At 42.4% G+C, this 26,395-nt stretch overlaps 1 protein-coding gene across 4 annotated transcripts in view; it reads right to left on the reverse strand.

Moving 5' to 3' along the window:
* BLNK (B cell linker) overlaps positions 1-26,395 on the reverse strand; it is a 359,493-nt gene that overhangs the window by 312,978 nt on the left and 20,120 nt on the right. For all 4 annotated transcript variants that reach the window (XM_082267605.1, XM_082267606.1, XM_082267607.1 and 1 more), the window contains exon 2: positions 23,720-23,782. In XM_082267605.1, the coding sequence (XP_082123731.1) occupies positions 23,720-23,782 (63 nt within the window). The remainder of the gene's footprint in view (positions 1-23,719; positions 23,783-26,395) is intronic.

A 26,395-nucleotide genomic window follows, 5' to 3' on the forward strand; every position in this document is an offset into this window, starting at 1 on the left:
AGATCACTGTGGCTGAGCTCCAGAGATGCAGTCAGGAGATGGGAGAAAGTTGTAGAAATTCAACCATCACTGCAGCCCTCCACCAGTCGGGGCTTTATGGCAGAGTGGCCCGACAGAAGCCTCTCCTCAGTGTAAGACACATGAAAGCCTGCATGGAGCTTGCTAAAAAACACCTGAAGGACTCCAAGATGGTGAGAAATAAGATTCTCTGGTCTGATGAGACCAAAATAGAACTTTTTGGCCTTAATTCTAAGCGGTATGTGTGGAGAAAACCAGGCACTGCTCATCACCTGTCCAATACAGTCCCAACAGTGAAGCATGGTGGTGGCAGCATCATGCTGTGGGGGTGTTTTTCAGCTGCAGGGACAGGACGACTGGTTGCAATCGAGGGAAAGATGAATGCGGCCAAGTACAGGGATATCCTGGACAAAAACCTTCTCCAGAGTGCTCTGGACCTCAGACTGGGCCGAAGGTTTACCTTCCAACAAGACAATGACCCTAAGCACACAGCTAAAATAACGAAGGAGTGGCTTCAAAACAACTCCGTGACTGTTCTTGAATGGCCCAGCCAGAGCCCTGACTTAAACCCAATTGAGCATCTCTGGAGAGACCTAAAAATGGCTGTCCACCAACGTTTACCATCGAACCTGACAGAACTGGAGAGGATCTGCAAGGAGGAATGGCAGAGGATCCCCAAATCCAGGTGTGAAAGACTTGTTGCATCTTTCCCAAAAAGACTCCTGGCTGTATTAGATCAAAAGGGGGCTTCTACTAAATACTGAGCAAAGGGTCTGAATACTTAGGACCATGTGATATTTCAGTTTTTCTTTTTTAATAAATCTGCAACAATGTCAACAATTCTGTGTTTTTCTGTCAGTATGGGGTGCTATGTGTACATTCATGAGGAAGAAGAATGAACTTAAATGATTTTAGCAAATGGCTGCAATATAACAAAGAGTGAAAAATTTAAAGGGGTCTGAATACTTTCCGTACCCACTGTATATGCCGTCATGGGGTTATGGTGCTCTTGGACAGTACCATAAACAGCTGTTTTAACTACTTCCGGATCGCGCACCCACAATTTACTGCGGATGGGCAGCACGTACAGGCACAGCGATTGTACAGGTACGCCACTGCCTGGGTTTAAGTTTAGCACACGCGTGCCCTCCCACAGCGGGAGTTTCCCAGCAGGTCCTGGCCAATGATTCATGGGGCTCTGTACAGAGGGAACAATCTCTGTTTCTTTTACCTGCAAAGCAAGAAGATCCAAAGAGATATTTTAGTAAAAAGCAGCACACATTACACATTGTTAGGCACACATTTAACCCCTTGATTACCTGATGTTCTGTACACATTTGTTTAACCGCTCGCTGACCAGCCACCATACTTATACGGCGGCAGGTCAGCTCTTTCCCCCCCGAAATGATGTACCTGTACATCGTTTTGTGGGACCGCTAGTGGGGGCGCAGGGGGAGCCAATCAGAGGGTCCAGCGGACACCTGCGATCGCTCACTGTGGAGACAGAACAACGGTCTGCCATTGTACATGGCAGACCGCTGTTCTGTCAGTAATGAACACAGGGATCCTGTGTTCCTCTTATTTAGGAATACAGGTCTCTGTGTAAATTCAGAAAGCCCACCCCCCACACAGTTGGAAAGCACTCCTTAGGGACACATTTAATTTTCTTTGATCGTCCCTGGTGTTAACCCCTTCCCTGCCAGTGTCATTAGTATAGTAACAGTGCATATTTTTATATTTTAGAGCACTGATTCCTGTAGTAATGTCACTGGTCCCCCCAAAAGTGTCAAAAATGTCAGTTAGGTGTCCAATCTGTCTGCCGCAATGTCGCAGTCCCGCTATAAATCCCTGATCGCCGCCATTACTAGTAAAATAAATAAATAAATAAATAAATAAAAATGACATAAATCTTTCCCCTAGTTTGTAGACGCGATAACGTTTATGCAAACCGATCAATATACACTTATTGGGATTTTATTTTACTAAAAATATGTAGCAGAATACATATTGGCCTAAAATTATGAAAAAAACTGATTTTTTTTTTTATTTGGAATGTTTTATAGCAGAAAGTAAAAAATATTGTTTTTTTTTTTTTTTTTCCAGAATTGTTGCTCTTTTTTGTTTTTAGCACAAAAAACAAAAATATGAAAAAAAAAAAGAAAAAGCAGAGGTGATCAAATACCACCAAAAGAAAGCTCTATTTGTGGGAAAAAAGGATATCAATGTTTTTGGGTACAGCGTCGCACGACCGTGCAATTGTCTGTTAAAGTAACGCAGTGCCGTATCGCAAAAAAATGGCCTGGTCATTAAGGGGGTAAAACCTTTCGGTCCAGAAGTAGTTAAAGAATGCCCCTAATAATCAAAGTAAACTCAAGTAATTGATAGAGTGCAGTCCACAGACACTGGCTGCATTTCGCTCACAGCACACCGAAACTCGACTGCTCAGCTGACAGAATCTATCTATCCTCAATCATCCTCTAACAGAGTGTGACCATTCTACAAACTATTGTATAAACAGCCCTAAAGAAGGGAGCCTTGAAGAAGAGGGAGGTTATCCCCCGAAATTCATTGCCTCCACTCTAAGCTTTGTCACACCAATAAAGTTTTACGATTAACCAACAAGCCAGATTACCATCTGTTATTTGGCACTTCTCCACACTTACTCAGGTTAATATGGCTTTAAGGCAAAGAAACTAGCATTACATAATTAGTAATACTTATCAGTGGAATGATTAGCCAATTCAATGAATCCAACTTCCACTGAATGTCTAGAGAATTCTATTTTTTAAATAAACTGTCAGCTTCCGGACTAGAGCTTTCTATTTTAATCTTTTAGATCAACAATATGACAACAGTGATAGGTAGAACATATTAAAAAAATGTATTTTTTTTTTAACCACAAGTATATTGTAACAGGATGATTATTCATCCAAATGATCAGACAGAGAGTAACTTGGTCTGGTTGTATTTCCAGACCATGTCCGCCAAGTAATTGGTTTGATTTCATTTGTCTTTCTCAAGCTAAGCCTCTCAGCATTTGTTTAGGGTGCAACTAAACCTCTGCCCCCCCCCCCCACCCCATAGCCTTGGGTGGTATGGGGTACTATCTTCTGTGAACAGCCAAAAGGAAAACATGAGTACTTCTACACCATCAGGATGGTGGTATTGGCGGTCTGGTCTCAGATCAGTAATGCCACCCCAAAATTTGGTAAAGTGGCCAGTATTTCCAGCAAGGCAGACATTTGTCAGGAGTGAAATTTGGGCCTCAGCCCTCTTCAACACTGAACAGACCACACACTGTCACCAAAGTGGTTCAACCAACAAGAAGATCCACACCCATTACTTATTTCTTGAAGCAAGTGAACATTTTGAGGATACCCTAGTGTCCTGCATCCACGTGGACTCATAGAGAGGGCCTGGGCCTGCTTCCCTTTGTCTCCCATAACTTTTGTCTGACATAACGATCCTATTCATAGAGACCAAGTGTAACAAGATGGTTAATTGGCCAAATGATCAGACAGAGAGTACCTGCAACTAGCAGTTTACTAAACTGGTGCAAAGCTAGAATCAATATTTTCAAACAGGGTCAGAATGGCCATCCCTGTAGAACTTCAAAGACAGAAACAGTCAAGCTGGGCAGTTTAGACCCCCCCCCCCCCTTCTCTCCCTTCATCTCTTTCTCTCTGTTCTCCTGTAACTAAGGAGAATACAGATAAGTGTTAAACCGGGAATGTTAATTGCCATAGATAAGAAATAAACAGGGAACATCTGTACTGCTTGCCAAACTAGTTAGGAAAATTTGTAACTGTGATGTAACTGCTGTTATATATGTGATGTACACGCTTATTTAGGCACTTGGCAAATTGACTTGAGTTGTCTTCTTCACTAGCAAATAAAAAGGTTTGTTTTCCTGAAGTTTGCATCCGGACTTTATTTCTGGTTTCAAAAAGATGTTTGCTGCTACACTATAACAACAGAGAGTCTAGCTGAGAATCACTATTCGAGTAAAATGGTTCAGAACATAAGCAGCAACTTGTCATGATCCTCATAAATAGCAATTAGGGAGTGGTTTCCCACAGTAGCTGGGTCTTTTAAACGTGTCTATTTGTGGTAAATGATTCTTACCTCCTTTTGTGATCTAAGAATCAATCATCTTGTATGACTTTGGCCTGTGTCTGTGACTGGTCTGGTTCATTCATGTGTTCCTTATTGGTTTCTAATTGGGGTGAGGAAGAATTGCTCATTTGATCCTCTCCCTAATCAATTTAGTTCAGTTTATGGGGGAAGTCACAGACAGGGGTCTTATTCACAGGGCATTTTTTGAGTGACATTTTCTGCAGGAGGGATCAGCAGTTGAACACAGCAGTTTAATCAAAGCAGGATAACGAAAGCAGCAAGAAAATACCACAAAGAACTCTGCTCCACTCTAGACCAACCGCAAACCATCACTCTGGAAAGCATCACTTATGATTCTGGTTCCTGTTCGCTCTAGCCTTTAATATGCACCCTCTACTCATACTAGTATCGTCCGTTCTCAAATTCTCATTTCTTTACCCCTCTTCTATACCCCACAACTTGTATATATCACCCTCCTCCTACTACTGTTCTCATCATCTGCAAATACTTAACCCACCTGCTGACCCAAACACCAGGACAGGGAGGTGTGTGCACTCATATACATCCCACTCCCATCTTACTTTCCTTAACCTCCTTTTCCTAACCTCTGGGGATATCTCCCCTGATCCTGGTCCTCCAGTACTTCACCCTCACACCCGGCACCCTCCTTACTCCAGCATTAGCTGCAATCTACTCAGTTTAATCTCCATCCCCCTGCTCCCAAAATCCACCCCCCTTCTCGTGTGCCCTTTGGAATTCCCACTCTGTCTGTAACAAACTCACCTCTGTCCATGACCCTTTTGTCTCCTACTCCTTTAAGCTGCTTGCAATCACAGAAACCTGGCTTCAAGCGTCATGACTCTGCCTTTAACGAGGACCTCTCCCATGAAGGCCTCCACTGGACCCACTCACCAGTGGAAGGAAATAAGGTGGAGTTGGTTTGCTTATATCCCCACTGAGCACCTTTCAAGTCCTTTCTACCCCTCCCTCTCTATCTTTCTCTTCTTTTGATACTCATTGTGTTCGTCTGTTTTCTCCCATTTCTCTAAGGATTGCAGTGATCTATCGGCCTCTGGACTGGTTTCACCCTTCCTTGATGACTTCTCTGCATGGCTACCCTACTTTCTCTTCTCTAAAATACCCACTAGCATTCTTGGTGATTTTAATGTCCCCACTAATTATAACAGCTCAGCTACATCCCAACTTTTCAAACTAACCCCATGCTTTGACCTAACACAATGTGCACAGTCCTCCATTCACTCTGATGGTAATACCCTTGACCTTGTTTTCTCCCATCTTTGAAACTCTACAACCTCACCAACACCCCTTTTCCTCTCTCTGACCACAACCTCATAACTTTCACAATGTCCTTGTCTCCAACCACCAGAAAACAATTACCCACAAAACTTTGCCACTTTAATCTTTTCTACTGTGCAACTGACCACTTCTATGTCAAAATCACAGTCCTGGTTATCCTCCCACTTATCACAGCGCTCCTTCAGTATTACCTACAACTCTTTCTCCTCCTCTCCACTACCTCTTTCTGTAGGGGCTCCCCAAGGTTCTGTCCTCTGACCTCTCCTCTTCTATATCTTTGCCTCCTCCCTTGGTCACAGAATAAACTCCTATGGCTTTTAGTTACCACCTCTATAGTGATAACACACAAACCTATCTCTCTACTCCTCATCTCACTCCTTCAGTCACCTCACATTACTTACTTACTAACTGACATATCAGCATGGATGTCACACCACTTCGTCAAACTCAATCTTTCTAAAACTCAGCTCATAATACCTCCTGCTCGTGCCCGCTCCCCTGAGTTCTCCATCAAGATCAATAATACAACTCTCAGTCCCTCCCATCATGCCAGGGTGCTAGGTGTAATCTTGGACTCTGACCTGTCCTTTTAGCCCCAAATCCAAATGCTATCCATATCTTGCAGACTTCACCTCCGTAGCATCTCCAAAATGCAGCTCTTTTTAACTGTTGAAATCACTAAGCAGCTTATTCACTCAATTGTTATCTCCCGCCTTGACTATCGTAAAAATCCCTCCTCATTGGCCTACCTCTCCGCAGGCTATCCCTTCTTTAGTATTACTTGAATGCTGCTGCCAAACTCATCCACCTTACCAACCACTCAGTGTCCCCTACACTTCTCTGCCAGTCGCTCCACTGGCTTTCAATTGCCCAACGTACAAAATTCAAAACACTAACAATAACATACAAAGCCATTTACAACTCTGCTCCGAGCTACATCACTAATCTTGTCTCCAAATATCACCCAAACTGTCCTCTCCGCTCCTCCCAAGACCTCCTGCTTTCTAGCTTCCTTGTCTCCTCCTCCCATGCTCCTCTTCAGGACTTCTCCTCTCCCACCCTCTGGAACTCACTTCCCCAATCTGTTTGGCTATCTCCTACTCTGTCCACTTTTAGGTAATCCCTACAGACTCATCACTTTAGGGAAGCCAAGGGTACAAAAAGTAGAAATGCAAAACACATACATTGGTAAAGCTATCCCCGTAAAGTACAAATGTGGAAACAGTACACAGGCAAGGGTTTACCTACATTAGGAACATAGTAGGTTTCATCGGGACATTAAAGCTATGGGGGGGGGGGGGGGCTGAGGTTATAAAGGAAGGGTACATACTAGAAAAGTAATAGTCACATAGTAAAAGTTACACAAGAACAACTGAAGTATTTATACAATTAGGGTGTAAACGAAAATAATAGGGAAGTAGACATTTGTCTGACTCATACGTGAGCAAAGAGAAAAAAAATACAGTTATTACCCTTTGTTTCACCAGTCCCTCCCTATTAAATTGTAAGCTCACAGGAGTAGGGTCTTCCTAACCCTTAGTATTGAATTGTATTGTCACTGTATTGTCTCCCTTTATATTGTAAAGCGATGTGCAAACTGTTGGCACTATATAAATCCTTTATAATAATAGTATTTTTATTAATTAAGCTCTGGCCCGGCTGCCCAGGCACCCATTCTATCAAAAGAGAGCCTCTCACCTGGCTGCAGATCCCTTGCCCATGTATCTCTGCCCCATCAGGTGTGGTCTTTCTGAGCCACTCCCTGGCATATCCGAGAACCCATAGATGGTCAGAAAAGCATCTGAGCACAGTGAGTAAATGGGCACTCCACTACAATTATGTTATATGTTATGCATCTAATTTTTTTTTTTTTTTGAAGTTCAAAAATATATACTGTTTATCTTGTTAGGAAGATTTAAATGTAAGCCAGAAATGGTGTCAGTTTTTTTTTCCCCTGAATCTCAGCTAGGAACGACATATGTTATGGTTTCCTAATGTAAAATGCATTACTTGTCAGAGATATCAGAATAAGCTGACAGCAGGATTTGACCTTGCTTTCTTTACTTCTAACATATGACTTTGCTCTACATAATAGTTTTAATGTTGGAAATGAAGTGATTGGGTCACAGGAAGCTGCATGTTTAAACATGTATTTGTTCCTCCAGAGGAACACGCAGGGTTGTAGGGAGCAATCTATGCCGCACTGGTAAATGCTTACATTAGTGGCCTCTTTAATGCATATAGCCTCAGCAAGCCTGGGGCATGGGAATTGTTTACTAAGACTCTCCGCTGACACTGTATAGCCTGCTGCTGGGTTCTATTGCTGCTGAGAAAATCTGATTGAGAAAAGCAGAGAAGGAAAATAAAATAGGATTGAAAGGAAAACAGGCAATTTTCTAACAGAAGGATTAGATTACACTTAATCTACTATTATCCAGTTTGTAGTTTAGAAGTGTCTATGTTCAGCTTGTTGGAGCCTTAGTTCTTTAACAGTTTGTAAAGAAGTGGCTAACTTAACCACTTAAGCCCCGGAAGATTTTACCCCCCTTCCTGACCAGGGCCTATTTTGCGATCCGGCACTGCGTGACTTTAACGGACAATTGCGCGGTCGTGCGACGCTGTACCTAAATGAATTTGACGTCCTTTTTTCCCCACAAACAGAGCTTTCTTTTGGTGGTATTGATCACCTGTGCGATTTTTTGATCATGCGCTATAAACAAACAAAGTGCGTCAATTTTGCAAAAATAACAATATTTTTCAAATTTTTTATATGAAATTCCCCCCAAAAAAATGTAAAAATCAAATTTTTTTAACATTTTAGGCCAATTTTTTTTTTAACCATATGTTTGGTAAAAAAACCCCGCAAAAAGCGTATTTTGATTGGTTTGCGCAAAAGTTATTGCGTTTACTAACAAAGGGAAAGATTTTTGTCATTTTTGTTGTTTTTTTTTTTAACGCGTAATGGCGGCGATCTGCAATTTTTTTTGCGGGACTGCGACATTGGGGCGGACAGATCGGACCCTTGACTGACATTTTTGACACTTTTGGGGGGTACCAGTGACATTACTACAGTAATCAGTGCTATACATATGCACTGTTACTGTAAAATTACACTGGTAGTGAAGGAGTTTACTGTATTGGAGAAGGAGGGGTTAAGTGTGTCCTAGGGGCGTGTTTCTAACTGTGATTGGCTGTGGCTTGATGTGTAAGAACAGTGATCAACGGTCCTACATAGTAGAACCGTTTGATCACCATTCTTACACAGGGGAGAATGACAGGCGGCTTTGTTTACATTAGCCGCCTGCCTTTCTCCCGGTGTCACGGGCGATCGCGAGTTGCAAGGTTTAGGAGATATTTACATTACATGCAGCCAGGGCTGCTGTTAGAAATCACCAGGCCCCATGCACAGACCTCCCAACTTTTTGAGATGGGAATGAGGAACATCTTTTAGAAAAAGTATGTAGATATAGGACACACCCCCTGCCACGCCCCGTTAAAGGAGAATTAAATAAAAATAATTGAGTGAAAACCACATATGCTTCTTTTTCCCCACTACTATTCCTCTATACTGGCTTTTGAAATGTATAAATGCAGTAGTTTAGACATTGGATGAAAGGTTTAGCACTGTGAAACACTTCTTGAAAGATAAATAATGCATTTCATATACAATATAGATCAGAACAAATTGAGGGACAGAGGGACTTTGTTCCAAATCAGGGACAGTCCCTCAAAATCAGGGACAGTTGGGAGCTATGCGTACAGCCTACCTGGCAGCCCCCCAAATTACTAAAAATACACTAAAATCATTATTAGCGGACACAACATAACAGAACATTTAAAAAAATTGTTAACAACTATTTCATTTTACAAATTATTATTTAATTTATTTTCTAAATGATTTATTACAATGTTTAATGATTATTTTTTTTACAATTATTATTATTTTTTTTTTTTACAGGACAAGGAAGCCTGCAGCCCTGCGGGGGGACATCACAGTGAAAATGGGCGCACCAGGGGGGGGGGGGAATCAGAAGCAGGCAGAACAGGGAGGGGGATCAGTGTCGGAGAAGCAATTACAGTGGCTGAAAGCTGGCAGGAGGGGGACAAACTGTCTTTCAGCCGCTGCAGAGAGCCGCACAAGGCTTTCTTCTGTAATTGCCCCTCCGCACCTATTCCCCCTGCTGTTGGGGCCCTCCTGTATGCCGAGTCCCCCTACAGGAGGACTGTAGTATCAGAGTCCAATCTGTATCCAGCGATGTCCACGAGTCCCTCGGCCATCCGGGACTCTCCCTCCTGATTGGCTGAGACATAGCAGCGGCACCATTGGCTCCCGCTGCTGTCAAAGTGAGTTAGCCAATTAGGAGAGAGAGGTATGGGGCCGATCAGCAGCTTTGTGTCTGAATGGACACATGGAGCTGAAGCTCGGGGCCGGTGCCCCCATAGCAAGCTGCCTGCTGTGGGGGCACTCAACAGGAGGGAGGGGCCAGGAGCAGCAATGAGGGACTCGAGAAGAGGAGGATCCAGGCTGCCCTGTGCAAAACCAACTGCACAGAGCAGGTGAGTATAACATGTTTGTTATTTTTAAAAAAACATGGGCCTTTACAATGCCTGTAAGTTAGAGGACCCCTCTGGAAAGAATACATTTAGGCTGAGTTCACACTGTTTCGATGTGGGGAAATTCTGCAAATCTTATACGGGTTCACAAATCTCACCTGAATTGTAAACGGTTAAGACTGACATTGAAGAACTGATGCAGGTGTCAATGTAAAGTTAATGACACCCCCTGATTGGTTCGCAGATTGCAGTGCAAACTGTAAAATGGTACAGGAATTGGATCGCATGGGTGTGAACACCTGTGCGATCTGATTCCAGTGCGGGGCAAAAAAAAGGGTCCTGCGCCATAAGTTCGGGTTCACACTGGTGCAATGCGGGAAACCCTGCAATTCAGTGCCAGTTCCTGCATCGCACCTGAATTGCACAGTGGTTCACCCTGATTTTTGTAAACTCCTGGGGGTGTCAATGTAAAGTTGATGACACCCCCAGATCTGTTCCCAGATCGTAGTGTGAACTGTAAAATGGTGCAGGAATCGGATCGCATGGGTGTGAACACCCATGCAATTTGATTCCAATGCGGACCAAAAAAACGGGTCCTGCACCAGTTCGTATGGCTGAAATCACATCGCACAGACATGGCATGTGATCTGCACAGCAATGCAGTGCGAATCACATGCAATGTCTGGCATGGCACAAGTACAAACCAGCCCTTATTATCCAAATGCGATGCAAATTCAGCCATACAAACTGTATGGCTGAATTCGCATCGCACAGACATTGCATGTGATCTGCACGGCAATGCAGTGCGAATCACATTCAATGTGTGAACCCAGCCTTGGTGTTACCCCTTTGATACTTTTTGTCGTCCTATAAATACAGACATTCTCTTGTCATGGGCCACCTGGACAGACTCAGCCTTATGGTGCCCATACACTAGAGGAAAATGTATTTGAAAATCTGTAATTTGGACAGTTTGTTAGTTTGTTGTCCAGTTAATGGGCACAAATCGTTAATCGGTTGTGACTTTTTTTTTTGGCTAAAAAAAAAAATCGAACGAAAAGTTTAGAAAACTTCTGCCGAACAAATGATAAATTAAAAAGGTTAATGTGTTTCCCGTCCGCCAAAAAACGAACTGTTGGTACTGCAAATGTGTGAAAAGAATTTTAACTCAGAAGATAAATGTTCCTGTCATGATCATGTGTAAAATAAAGGAAATACACAAGAAAAGTACACAACAAGAAACATATAACCATCAAGATAGGCAATTTTTATATATATTTATGTTTCTTTATGTTCCCTGAAAAAATTAAATAATGAAAAATAGAGACCAAAATAATTCAATAACAAACACTTTATTGTGTTTTGTATATTTTGGATTGAAAATCTAAGGCCCCGTTCACACTGGGGCAACGCTACTTCCTGGGGCGACCTCCGAGGACGCGGCGCGCTGCTCGCACCGCGACCTTGGAGCGGCCGGCACGGACTTCATAACATTGAAGTCTATGCAGGTCGCTCCGGATCACCCCAAAGAAGCTCTGGACCCTTTTTCTAAGTCGGAGCGACTTGTGTCGCTCCTATTAGAACGGGTCCATAGCTTCTCAATGCAAGGCGACCTGTCAGGCGACCAGGTCGCCTGACAGGTCGCCCCAGTGTGAACAGGGGCTAATACAATTTATATGTAATAAAAAACAAAAAAAAAACACTTTATTGGAATGTTTTTTTTTTTTTTTTAAATTGTTCAAAAATCAGTCATTACGGGATGGCAATATCATTTGCTCTCATGACCGTATGTTTGTTTTTCGAAAACGTATTTGAATGATTTTTCGAATGGTGTATGGCCAGCATTGGGCAGGAACCTGCAAGTACAAAGCACATCCACTCATTTAACCCCTTGTCTATCCATTTACTACCCCACCCCGTTACTGCAGTTGTAGTTTTACTACTATAGCCCAATTACTAGCTCTAACATTACCACCTCTGTTAGATTAAGCATCCGTATTGGCTCCTGGTCCCCATTGAGAGATCAAATGGACAGCAGTAGAGGGATTCCTCTGGGATATTACTCTTCCTTAGGGCTCCCCCTATATTCAACATATACATCTCTTTTTTCCTTTTGTGGCCTTGTTGTTACAGACTGGCAAGCAATGATGAATAGGGAGTATAGCCAGAGGTCTACATTTTCCATGGTAAATGCCCAGTTAAAGCTACATGTACGTTTGCCATGTGGAAAATTAAAGCCAATCTCTAGCCAAAAGATGTTGTATTGATGAATTTTCATTGGTGAAAATTTCCTTTCCATGTGACCACTTTCACTAGGATAGGAAGTAAGAATAAATCTCCCCATAAGAGGACTGCCTTAACAATCTGACATAGAATCTTTTTTTCCACCCTATCCAAAGTAGAAAAGATTAGTTTTGGGTAGAGTAACCAATTTGGCTTTGTTAATGCTTTTTTGAGGATGCTCATGACACCTATGTCTAATATACCAGTGTGGGTGCCCATTATAGGGCTCTTATGAACAACATCTAATTTTTGGGGCCCTATTTGTATGGCGCTTCAGCCTGGCTGTTTATTTATTTTTTTATCTTCCCTAGCAAAATAAATTAAAGTTGCTGTTTAATCCACCTAAATTTACATGCAGACCACCCTAGGTATTGCCTACATATGATGCTGAGCCTCAAGATCTCAAATCCAATGAATGACATTGGCAGGCCAGGGACAGTCAGGCTGGGGAGGAAAAAGCTACATGATGCTGGATGTCCTCCAGCCAGGAAATTAGACGAGCTATATCTGACCGCTTCAGCTTCTAATGCCTACTGTGAGAAGATCACAGTGTGCACTGAAATCAGAGCAGAACATTTTAGTAAAGGAAAGGAGTCTGTACAACAGGCCAAGACTAGTGAAGGTTGGAATTTGGCTTTAAATATTGTGCAATAATAAATCTCAAGAATGCTTGGTTTTCCAACAGATAAATCCAATCAATATCTTTGGTCTTCAGGGGTAATTGAGACCTTGAACGTAGGGTACGCAGACATAAAAGCTGCTCTCAGTTTTTTTACAAGCTACATACAGTATATGGTTGCATTGCATTCTGTACAGAATAAGTATACATTTATCTTCATCTTTCCATTTCCCATTTCTTCATCCCTAATTGCCTATTGGATATTCACCCTAATGTAATAAAAGGTTATCTTAACCACTTGCCGACCGCCGCAAGTACATATACTGCGGCGGTCAGCCCCTCACAGGCAAAGTGACGTATGGGTACGTCACTAGCCTGTGAGGCTCTGGGGAGTGAGCGCGCGCCGCTGGAGGCGCGCACCCGCTCCCGCTCGGTCACGGACCCCCCCGTGTGTGTGCCCGGCGGACCCGATGTCCGCCGGGCACTCGCGATTGTCCGTGACAGCGGGAGAAAGGCAGGCAGCTGATGTAAACAAAGCCACCTGTCATTCTTCCCTGTGTAAGAATAGTGATCATACGGTTCTACTATGTAGGACCGTTGATCACTGTTCCTACACTTCAAGCCACAGCCAATCACAGTAAGAATCACGCCCCTAGAGACACACACCACCCCTCCCTCTCAAATAAAGTTAACCCCTTCACTACCAGTGTCATTTTACAGTAACAGTGCATATTTATAGCACTGATTACTGTAGTAATGTCACTGGTAACCCCAAAAGTGTCAAAAATGTCAGTCAAGGGTCCAATCTGTCCGCCGCAATGTCGCAGTCCCGCAAAAAAAAATTGCAGATCGCCGCCATTACGCGTTAAAAAGTAGTTATTAGTAAACGCAATAACTTTTGCGCAAACCAATCAAAATACGCCTTTTGCGATTTTTTTTACCAAAAATATGTAGCATAAAACAAATTGGCCTAAAATGTAAAAAAAATTTTGATTTTTACATTTTTTTTGGGGAATCTCATATAAAAAAATTTGAAAAATATTGTTATTTTTGCAAAATTTACGCTCTTTTTTTGTTTATAGCGCAAGATCAAAAAATCGCACGGGTGATCAAATACCACCAAAAGAAAGCTCTGTTTGTGGGAAAAAAAGGACGTCAAATTTGTTTAGGTACAGCGTCGCACGACCGCGCAATTGTCCGTTAAAGTCACGCAGTGCCGAATCGCAAAATACCCCCTGGTCAGGAAGGGGGTAAAATCTTCCGGGGCTTAAGTGGTTAATAGCTGTATAGCACAGCCAAAACGTCTGCATTAGATATTATTAAACCTCTGTTTAAAGGTTGTTGAGATTTTGTTATACATCTAGTGAGAATTTTTACTCAAGACTTGCCCTCAAGGGTACAATCTGATACATGATTCTTCACTTGGCTAGCATGATAACACCAATGTGTGGCAAATAGACTGTTCACTTTGCAGGAGGAGTTGCACTTTGCAAAGGAGCTATCCCCAGTGCTTAGGATGAAGCTCTACTGACTTTCATCAATCAGTCATGTGCATGACATTTTTTTTTATCTTCCTTGCATATGATTTGGGTATTCTTTGCAGAGTGCACCTCGTTCACTAAGCTCTAGGGATAGTTTCCTTGCAATGTGCATCTTCTCTTGCAAAGTGAACAGTATTTTAACCTTTAGTAAATTAACTCCTATATGACCAAACATTTGTGGACACCTCAACGCCACAGCTGGTGACCGCCACACAAAATTGTTGAGTTCAGGTGTAAAGGGTACAGTTAATGCTACAACATACAAAGACTTTATAGACAATTCTACACTTCCTTCATTGTAGCAACAGTTTTGGGAAGGCCCCCTTTGGTTCCAGCATGACTGTGTCCCTTTGCACAAAGCCAGTTCCATAAAAACACAGTTTGATGAATAGAATGAGTAAGAACTTAAGTGGCCTGCACAGAGACCTGACCTCAACCCTATTGCATACTATTTAGATGCATTAAATCATAGATTGTAAGCCAATTCTTTCCACCCAGCATCAGTATCTGACCTCGCAAATGCTCTTTGGCCTGAATGAGCACACGTTCCAAGAGAAGCCCAACAAAATCTTGTGGAAAGCCTTTCCAGAAGTATAGCTGCAAAGGAGGGTAGAAGGGCTCTACAATATCATAAGGCCCGTGGTTTTAGAATGGAATGTCCAACAGACTCTTGTAGGTGTGATGGTCTGGTATCATAAACTCATCGTCTTATTCTATATGTCGGCATACACATTATTCCTGGAAAGGGAATCAACCAGTCTGTGCAGAATGTTACCAGAGTTGGAATTTGTTGCTACTATAGGACCGGTGTACCTCGTTAGAATTCCTTACCCTCGTCACTTCCTGTTTACATAGATCATTGAACAGCTGAGCAGCATAGCAGTGCGCATGCCCACAGCTGCAGAAGGTAGGAAATTCTGACGGGGTAGTGTTATGTAACGTTAGACCGCATCAGCTGTTGCCGCGGTAACATTAAAACATCTCGGCTGCAACATGAAATCATCTGACGGGGTAGTGTTATGTAACGTTACACCTCATCAGCTGTTGCTGCTGCAACAGCAAAATCATCTCCGCTCATACCCCTGTCACTTCCCTGACCTCGGCTAGAAAATGTAAAAGCGGCGGGTGTATGAAAATATAAATCACGGAGATCTCGGCTCCGTGATTTATATTTTCATACACCCGCCGCCGCTTTTACATTTAGTAGCCGAGATCAGGGAAGTGACAGGGGTATGAGCGGAGATGATTTTGCTGTTGCAGCGGCAACAGCTGATGCGGTGTAACGTTTCAAAACTCTACCTGTGAAAATTCCCTACCCTTTGGAGCTCTGAGCATGCGCACTAGTAAGCTGCTCAGCTGTTCAATGACATAGGTGCACCGGAAGTGACGAGGGTAGGGAATTTTAACGGGTATGGTTTTTTCATGGAACACCGGGGTTAATAATAGGAGAAAATAGCATGATATAGACATGATATATATATAGATACACCTGGAGGAAGTGGGTTTCCTGCTAAAAGACAAACAAAAATGCTTCACTGCTATTGAGTAGAGCTAAATATTATTTACTAAGAGCCATACATCCAAGGTGGATACCCAGACCTGTAGCTATCAGACTCCTTGTATCTTTTACATTCCACGTGTAAGATTACCATTAAAGCAGAATATTTTTGGTTCAGATAAGAATGTTTAATAACTCATTGTTCGTAATACAGAAGCTGGTGATGATTTTGTGATTCACACAACACTCATAATTTAATTTTATATAACATCATAATATTAACAGTGGACATTCTCTGTTACCATGGTAATATGCGAGAGGCAATGACCTACTCATAAATACATTCAGAGGTGTGAAATCTGTTATTTAGAAAGTTCTTTGGAAGAATAAAGGAAAATTGCTGCTGATCAGTAATGAAGTCATACTTTAAGACAAGATTGCCATTACTTCTTCTCTAAGGGCAGTGCGTCTTCTTGTTATCAGCTCTATCTGAAATTTTCAAATCTGATTCTGAATTAAACTGAAAAAATATTGACAGGAAGATCTCTGGTATGACTCTGCCCTAAGACACTACAGCTGAACTCCGATAATCATTTTTTTGCATACTTACATTGAGACAGCTTGGCTTGATGTAAGTAGGCATGTCTAATATCCAGAGGGCCACAGGGGATGCTGGAAATCACTGTAGTAGCCTATGCCAGGGCTGGGTCAAGGGGTGGGCAGGAGGGGAAACCTCCTAGGGTGCAGAAATAGAGGAAGGCACTCACCGCATTAAAGCTCCAAATAAGTGGCTAGCAACTGCTCTAATCTGCTCTAACAGCTACTGCTGTCACACCATGCTCCAACTTACCTGCTCTCCACCCCATCCCCCCACAGCTGATACAGAAACACACCGTGCATGTGCAACTACCTTCTAGCCACAAGAAAGCAAGCAATAGCCATGCAGGGGCAGTGCACACTACATGAAAACCATGGACAGTTGGAGCAAGAATGGGCACAAAGTGGTAACCTTGCCCTGGTTGCTGAATGAACTGTCACGGTACTGGCCTGTGCTACAAACAGTAAAATTTCCTCTACTGGGTTCTGTGTGAACAGCCTTTCCTCTGCACACTGACCACAAGGGATCACTTACTTGGCACTGCTGCCATTCACAGAGAGCCTCAAAGTGGTTGCAAACGCTTACACATACCCAGTAAAGTGGCCTCAGGTGATACACCAAAATGAAACAAATCCAAAGTTGTAGCTGTTTTTCTAAAGTCTTCTCTTCTCTACATCTGTTCAAAGTAAAGAATTTATACAGCTTGTCTTGGCTTTCAGATAGCAGGGGGGAGGCAAGAAGAAGTTACACTCTGCTGATCTCAGTAAGGGGAGCTCTGACTGTTGAATGGAGGGAAGGGACAACCCCCCTGCAACACACAGGAACAGAGCTGAGGCTGTTAATCGCAGGCTGTGTGCTGGAGCTCCTTCTCCTGTCACCTTTTTAACTCTTGGTGTCAGGAAAACTTGTAAGAAGTGACTCATGCAGATAGCAGAGGAATGAAGCAGCAGACAGAGATTACACTCAGTGGCTTGAGATAAGTACACACTATAGAGGGATATGCGTTATTCACATTTCATGTCAGAGGTGTACAACCACTTTACATTTTATTAATGAATAAAGGTATCCTCTGGTTGAACAAGGTGGCGATTGTAATGTTTCCTCCACTCTTCTTCAGCTTGTCCAATCAGAGGACATACTGCATTCACTAAAAAAAAAAAAAATACAAGGCATCCTATGAATAGTGAAGGTGCCAAGCTAGTGACCCCTGTGGTCAGTGTGTAAGCAGGGCCCTGATTATTTGCCAGCAATGGTAATGCTGGCAAAGAGCACCTCCCGCTGTCTTCCTACAACAGTAACGAGATGGACTATTAAACACCTGTATTATTGAGGAACTCCGCCATCTTGACTACTCAAGTACTCCCGGCCTGAGGTCAACCTTCTGAAATAAATGATTGTCCATGCAATCAGCCATGTTTACTGTAAACATGAATAGGGTGCAAAGTTTTTTCCAGTAAGGATGTACAACATCTGCTTCTTCCAATGACGCTGTTTGCTACATGCTCAAATTTCAACAAGAAAATGCTCACCAGCTCTTTCACTTTCCTTCTGCTGTAGGTTCTCTGAAATGGGCTTTCTTCTATGGCTTGATCCAGGCCTACCCAAAGAGCTGACTAATTCTAGTCTGCAACTTACATGATGGCTCTCTGGAGGCTACCACTTCCCATCAACACACTGGGCCCACCCAGCTCCTGATTTATAAGGGAAAAAACAGTCCAACCTACTTGACACACCCAGGGGTGGGACTTCCATTTAAGGTATACTAACCCCTACTTACAAGAGAGGAAACTACCCAGACAGATCCTGGAAGATCATGGCCAAGCTACTACAGGGATTGTATAAGGTATAGATGCGCTGGTCAAGTATGTAGATTACTGTACTTAGAATTCTGGAATATTGGAACAATTGAATAGAAATAATAAAATAAAATGCGCTATCTTCTCTGTATGTGATCAAAAATCTACACTCCATTTCCAGTTGAAGCCTGTAAGAAGGGGAAATGCGTTGGACAAGAGTAGCCAGTGTCTGTCACCATGCACGGTCTGCACTGCAGGCAGCCGTGTCATTTTTACCCATTTTGCTTGAATTTTTTGAATTGATGTAAGTGCACTTCTTTTGATAAACTTTTTGTTTTAATGGTAATGCATCAGCCTCTTCCTTTCCCTGCATGTTTTTTTCTGCTCACTGAGCTTACCAGCTGGTGCAGTGATCATATCAGCTGTAAGTATCATGGGAAGGAGGATTAAGTATACAGAGGAGTCGACCAGCCAGTGTTCATACGAGCCACAATACACAAGCAAAACGGCCAACAAACAGCAACGGAGAGGGATATCCATCCATCCACGGAGAGGTCCAGTATCTCAACACTGCTTACCCGCAGCCAGCTGGTAGGAGGCTATTGCCTTAGTCCATCCTCACTTTTAATGTCATCTGATATTGCACCTTTATTGCGGAATCTGTTAAAGACTGTTACACAGTTTCCTAAATTTTATACAATCTTTGTTATTTGTAGCAGTTTTATTGACTTTAATGATTTTATCACTTTTTACACCTTTGTGAATTCATTAATTGGTCCATGTTCATAGCTCTTTCAGGCCACTGTGGACTTTTTTCTATATATGCAGTGATTTTTGATCACATACAGAGAAGATAGCGCACTTTATTTTATTACCTCTACTACAGGGATTGTCAGCTTTCCCAGCAGCCCTCCAGATATCTTATAGGCATAATTACATCAAGACAAGCTGGACCAACATAATTATGCAAAAAAATCGAATTCCTGGAGTTCAGCTTTAAAGTGAACCTTCCGTGCAAGGTCTGCTAACTTACAGCCCCAACCTCCCTCTATACATATGGCCTAAAGTGTAACTCCTCTTATTGAGAAAAAAACAATCCCCTCCAGATGATCCATGTACAGAACATTGCAAGGTTTTTTAACACACTTTGTTACAGAGTCCTACCTTGGGGAAAATGCCCTCTCTGTAACTCCAACACTCATGCTAACACTCCCTAATATACAATATGGGGTTGATTTACTAAAAGGAAAAAGGCTGTTCTTTTTGCAAGGGAAGCTGCAATTTTCAAGGGAATAGTTAAAGAAATTACCAGTGCAAAAATGATAAACGTGACTATTACTAAAATAGTAAAATGATAAATAATTGAGAAATACTCCCAATCCGGCTGCATACACCAAATGTGTTCACTCTTCACATAAACAAACTAAATATAATACAACAGTGTTGCACCAGACTTCAAAGAATATGTGTAAAAACCAAAGTATCAATATATAGAAAATATACAAATATATAAATATGTGAAAACAGTGCTGAAACAAATCCTTTAAACAGTGCCAAACATATGCTAGTACAATTAAATGGTGATAAAAAAGTCCATCAAAAGGATCCCTTGAGAAGAATTATGGTGAACCACCTCCGTGACCTTGTGAGCACAACCACCACCAGCTAAAGTAGCCTCTCACCTCACTTTAAGACCCAAGAGTCACCCCGGGTCTCTCACAGCTGTCCCCACAATGGGGTGTCAGGATGATAACCCCCAGCGGAAGTACAAACAGGTTCCAGGTTCCACTCTCATGTAATCACGGGCACATATAGGACAGAAAGGAAAAGATCTAATGCTCTCCGCTTAATAGTAAAAGAAATGTATTGTCAGAGATTTATTTACATGAACAGGCACTAGATAGTGCATGAATAACACTCAAATCCCGCAGTGGTCTGGAAAGGACGTGACGTCCAACATGCAGGCTCTGCCCCCTATACGCGTTACGTCAGCGCTCTACGCCTCGACTTCCTCGAATGTCCCCCAGAGCTTAGTGAATGTAGTAAAAATTCACTTTGCAAAGAACACCCAATCATAATGAAGGTTGAGGAGGCTGTTCACATGCAGCAGCCATGATGCTTCACATTGCCGCAGCTGCAAATTTAACACAACATGCTGAGCTGACAGATGGCACTGCCTGACAAACTTGGCCATTAAAGTCAATAGAGCAAACAGTTGGTTTACAGTTGTGGTACATTAGCCCCATTATAAACTGTTGCTCAAAAAATAAAAAATACATAAAAGCAGGCATTTAGGAGGAGGCTGCCTATTCGAGCCCTGAAAATTAATTCACTGTGGATCACTTTTTAGAGCCTTGGCTTGTGTGAACCTAGCCCAAATGCATTTACGTAAAGGGTTACTTGGATTAAACCAACTCCCACAGGGGGTTCTTGCTAATTACGTGCTTTTATTATGTAGTTTGAGAAACACTGCCCTAGCCCACAATTATCAAGGGAGGCTCAGTATACATTCCTAACTGCAGCTGAGTGCGTTCAAGCATTGCATGTACAGCCGTGTCCAAAAGTTTTGAGACTAACACAAATATTCATTTTCACAAAGTCTGCTGCCTCAGTTTTTATGATGGCAATTTTCATATACTCCAGAATGTTATGAAGAGTGATCAGATGAATTGCAATTAATTGCAAAATCCCTCTATGCCATGAAAATGATCTTAATCCCCTAAAAAAAAACATTTCCACTGCATTTGTGAAGTAGGCTTCATGGCACCCAAGAAAGTCCAGCAAGCACCAGGACGGTCTCCTACAGTTGATTAAGCTGTGGTATCAGGGCACCACCAGTGCAGAGCTTGCCTAGGAATTGCAGCAGGCAGGGGTGAATGCATCTGCACGCACAGTGAGGGGAAGACTTTTGGAGGATGGCCTGGTGTCAAGAAGGGCAGCAACTAAGCCACTTCTCTCTAGGAACAACATCTGAGACAGACTGATATTCTGCAACAAGGTACAGGGATTGAACTGCTGAGGACTGTGGTAAAGTCATTTTCTCTGATTAATCTCCTTTACGATTTTGTGGCATCCGGAATAAACCTTGCCAGGAGAAGAAAAGGTGAGCGCTACCATCAGTTCTGTGTCATGTCAACAGTGAAGCATGCTGGGACCATTCATGTGTGGGGTTGCTTCTCAGCCAAGGAAGTGGGCTCACTCACAATTTTGCCTAAGAACACAGCCATGAAACATAGAAACATAGAATGTGTCGGCAGATAAGAACCATTTGGCCCATCTAGTCTGCCCAATATATCTGAATCCTATGAATTGTCCCTGGCCCTATCTTATATGAAGGATAGCCTTATGCCTATCCCATGCATGCTTAAACTCCTTCACTGTATTTGCAGCTACCACTTCTGCAGGAAGGTTATTCCATGCATCCACTACTCTCTCAGTAAAGTAATACTTCCTCATATTACTTTTAAACCTTTGCCCCTCTAATTTAAAACTGTGTCCTCTTGTGGTAATTTTTCTTCTTTTAAATATGCTCTCCTCCTTTACCGAGTTGATTCCCTTTATGTATTTAAAAGTTTCTATCATATCCCCTCTGTCTCTTCTTTCTTCCAAGCTATACATGTTAAGGTCCTTTAACCTTTCCTGGTAAGTTTTTTTCCTGCAATCCATGTACTAGTTTAGTAGCTCTTCTCTGAACTCTCTCTAGAGTATCTATATCCTTCTGGAGATATGGCCTCCAGTACTGCGCACAATACTCCAAGTGAGTGTGGTCTCACCAGTGTTCTGTACAGCGGCATAAGCACTTCTCTCTTTCTACTGCTTATACCTCTCCCTATACATCCAAGCATTCTGCTGGCATTTCATGCTGCTCTATTGCATTGTCTTCCCACCTTTAAGTCTTCTGAAATAATTACTCCTAAATCCCTTTCCTCAGATACTGAGGTCAGGACTGTGTCAAATATTCTATATTCTGCCCTTGGGTTTTTACACCCCAGGTGCATTATCTTGCACTTATCCACATTAAATTTCAGTTGCCAAAGTTCTGACCATTCTTCTAGTTTTCCTAAATCCTTTTCCATTTGGCGTTTCCCTCCAGGAACCTCAATCCTGTTACATATCTTTGTGTCATCAGCAAAAAGACAAACCTTACCATCGAGTACTTTTGCAATATCGCATAAAAAATGGTACAAAAACATTCTCAGAGAGCATCTTCTCCCAACCATCCAAGAACAGTTTGGTGACGAACAATGCCTTTTCCAGCATAATGGAGCACCTTGCCATAAGGCAAAAGGGATAAGTGGCTTGGGGAACAAAACCTCATAATTTTGGGTCCATGGCCAGGAAACTCCCAGACCTTAATCACATTTCGAACTTGTGGTCAATTCTCCACAGGCGGGTGAACAAAAAAAACCTGCACAAAATCTAAAAAAACTCCAAGCATTGATTATGAAAGAATGGGCTGAAATCAGTCATGGATGTGGTCCAAAAGTTGATTGACAGCATGCCAGGGTGAATTGCAGAGGTCTTGAAAAAGAAGGGTCAACACTGCAATTTTTGTTTCTGCATAAACTTAATGTAATCATCAAAAAAAGCCTTTGACACTTCTGAAATGCTTGTAATTATACTTCAGTATACCATAGTAACATCTCACAAAAAAGATCTAAAAACACTAAAGCAGCAGACTGTGAAAATTAATATTTGTGTCATTCTCAAAACTTTTGGCCACGGCTGTAGAGAAAAGGAACAAAAACATAAATTCATTTAATATTTGATAGGTGCCATATGCTACAGGCTTGATAATGCAGTGAAATATTAACTTTGTAAACATCTTCAATGTAAAAGAGTCCCTGTCTCCAGCTTAAAAAAATACAAAGAAAAAAACACACATAGAAAACCAAGTATTTTAAATGCTTACCTATGTTTTTCCTTTACATAAACAACCTCTATAAACCTACAATGTGCCTCTGAACTTGCAAGTTGACTAGTTAATTCTCTAGCACAGCCCTTTCCCTTCTGCCATGTCATAGCTCTCTCCTCTTTTGGATGTGTCCAATCTTTGCTGACCCAGCTCCTCTGCACCTCCCTATACCTTCCCAGCAGTTGGAGGACGGGTGAAAGAGAATACTATAGAGTGTTTACTGAGTGACAGCTCTCAGTCTGCTGGGGCTGCTGTCATCTCATCCAGGATAGTGGTGTCCAGCAGCAGCTTAAGGCTATTAAAAGTCTATGCAAGGGAGGATTTTACAGGCAATGAGTATGCCTAAAATACATTAAATATGCATACGGTATAATCTTATGGGAAGATTGTTGTTGAAGTGAATTATCTGGCGACAGGATCATTAACAAATCTGTAAATCATCATAGACATAACTTGACACTTACCAGAAATGTGTGTCCGGTCATTCCCATTTTTTCAACTACTCTAGTGCATTCCTGAAGACCGCACTGATAATGAGAAAACAGATTGCATGGAATTAGTTTGTATACATAGACTGGGTAAAAAATTAGATTTGTAAAACTACAGTGAGTGTAAAGTTACAATTGACTTTACTATTCTCTCAGATTCCATTGCTGGTTAACATGCTCAGTTTACAGTATGTAATTGGCATCGGTTTCTAACCAAAAAGATGACCGCTGCGTCCCGAGCGCGATGACGTCACAAGTCCTGATCCTGCCCTAAGGACTTCTGGACTGATTGGACTTATCTATAGCGCTTCACCTCCTTTTATCAGATACTCTTTAAACTGAAATTCTACCCTTAAATTGTTATAGCAGTACAGCCTTACCTCTCATAGATTGATTTTTTTTATGTTCTTTTATTTTTTCCCTGTCATTGTCAGATTGTTAAGCTGTCCTATCATTTGCTTTAGCCTAATGCTGATAACAGACAGCCAAAAAGCTGACATACAACAAAAGAGCTATCAGGGATTACCAGGGCTGGATTTCCCATTAGGCACTGTAGGCATGTGTTCACAGGCACCCTTCCTAGAGGGGCGCCCGTCTGTACATGGCCGGATCTAGGGGGGGGTGGTGGGGTCAGCTGCTCTCCCCCCAGATTTCAGTTGTCCCCCCCCCCCCGGCCAACTGCCCATGAACATTGTACCCACACCTGCTGCAAGTCTGGACAGGAGAATTGTCAGCAAGAAGAGAGCTTGGAGTTGTGGGCTTTCTGTACTCTCCCCGCTCCTGTCAGTGGAGCGCTCATCCATGCAGAGGATTATAATAATCCTCTTAGATCGCACGGTATGGGGCTTCATTACCCAGCCCCTACCCACATTTCCTGTCCGATCTAAGAGGATCCTGTGTTATCTGCTGTATGGAGGAGTGCTGTTATCCCAGCCCTCTCCTCACTTACACTTCTCCTGTCCAGACTTGCTGCAGTTGTTCTAAGAGGACGGATTTGAGGGGATTTGTACTAGGAGGAGTATTTGGGGGAGAGGATTTGTGCTAGGAGTGGGGATGGGTGGGAGAGGATTTGTGCTAGGAGGGGAGAGTTGATAATAAAGGGGGATTTTAACTACCGAGACATTGACTGGAGTAATGGCACTGCTGGAACAGTTAAAGGGCAAAAATGTATAAACCTATTACAATACAATTTTATGGTGTAGTTTATTGAGGCCCCCAACTAGAAACAATGCTCTATTGGACCTGGTAATCTCATACCATGCAGAGCTTATTAATAATGTTCATATGAAAGAACATATGGGTAGCAGTGACCATAATATGATTTAATTTAATGTTAGCTGTAGCAACAAACACATCTAGAAAATATAAAAACACTAAACTTTAAGAAAGCTAATTTTTCCAAGGATGACGGCTGCTCTCCAAGATTTAGACTGGGAGGAAAAATGTAAAGTTATGCACTTGGGGGCTAGGTCAATGCATGCAGCATACATACTAGGGGCAGTGCTGTATCTTGGCCTAGGCCAACAAGGCCCAGGCCTAGGGCAGCACTTTGTAGGGGGGGCAGCAAAAAATTTGAAAATGTGTTTGCTGCCACTGATTATTTCACTTATTTGTATAAGGACTATGGACTTTCTATTTATTATACAAATAAGTTACATAATCCTAGGACTACAATCAGTGGCAGCAAACACAAGTTCAAATATCTTAAAAGAACTGATGGGGCTGCACTGATATGGCAGCACTGATATGCTGCACTGATGGGCACTAATATGCTGCTCTGATGGCCACTAATGAGTTGCCAATGGTGGGTACTGATAAACTGCACTGATGGGCACTAATGAGGCTGCATTGATGAGGCTGCACTGATGGGCACTGATAAGGCGGCACTGATGGGCTCTGAAAGACTGTGGTTGTGGTTTACAATTGACAGGGTGGGTCATAAACAGGTGGCCTTTACAGGAAGGGGTGGGTCATATTTCAATTAGGGGGTGCACAAGTTTAGTCAGGCCTAGGGCAGCACAAAACCTAAATACACCACTGACTAGGGGGAGTTCAACTGGGGGAATCCACAGCGGAGAAGGATCTGGGTGTTCTGGTAGATCCTAAGCTTAATAATATCATGCAATGCCAAGCTGCGGTTTCCAACGCAAGTCCTTTCTTGCATTAACAGAGGCATGGACTCTAGGGAGAGAGATATCATTTTGCCCCTGTACAAATCATTAGTAAGACCTCATCTGGAATATGCAGTTCAGTTTTGGGCACCAGTTCTCAAAAAGGGGAACTGGAAAAAGTGCAGATAAGAGCAACAAAACTGATAAGAGGCATGGAGGAGCTGAGCTATGAGAAAAGATTAGAGGAACTGAATTTATTCTCTCTTGAGAAGAAGAGGAGATTAAGGGGGGATATGATCAACATGTATAAATACATAAGGGGTCCATATACTGTAGTTAACTTGGTATTGAGTTATTCACTTTAAGGTCATCACAGAGGACAAGGAGGCACTCTTTACATGTAGAGAAATACAGATTTAGTCTATAAATACTAGTAAGAGATGTGAAAATGTGGAATAGACTCCCTCCAGAGGTGGTGCCCGCCAGCTCGGTAGATTGCTTTAAAAAAAGGCCTGGATTCTTTCCTAGGTGTACATAATAT

Source organism: Pelophylax lessonae, assembly GCF_965119305.1.
Source record: "Pelophylax lessonae genome assembly, chromosome: 9".
Lineage (NCBI taxonomy): Eukaryota > Metazoa > Chordata > Amphibia > Anura > Ranidae > Pelophylax > Pelophylax lessonae.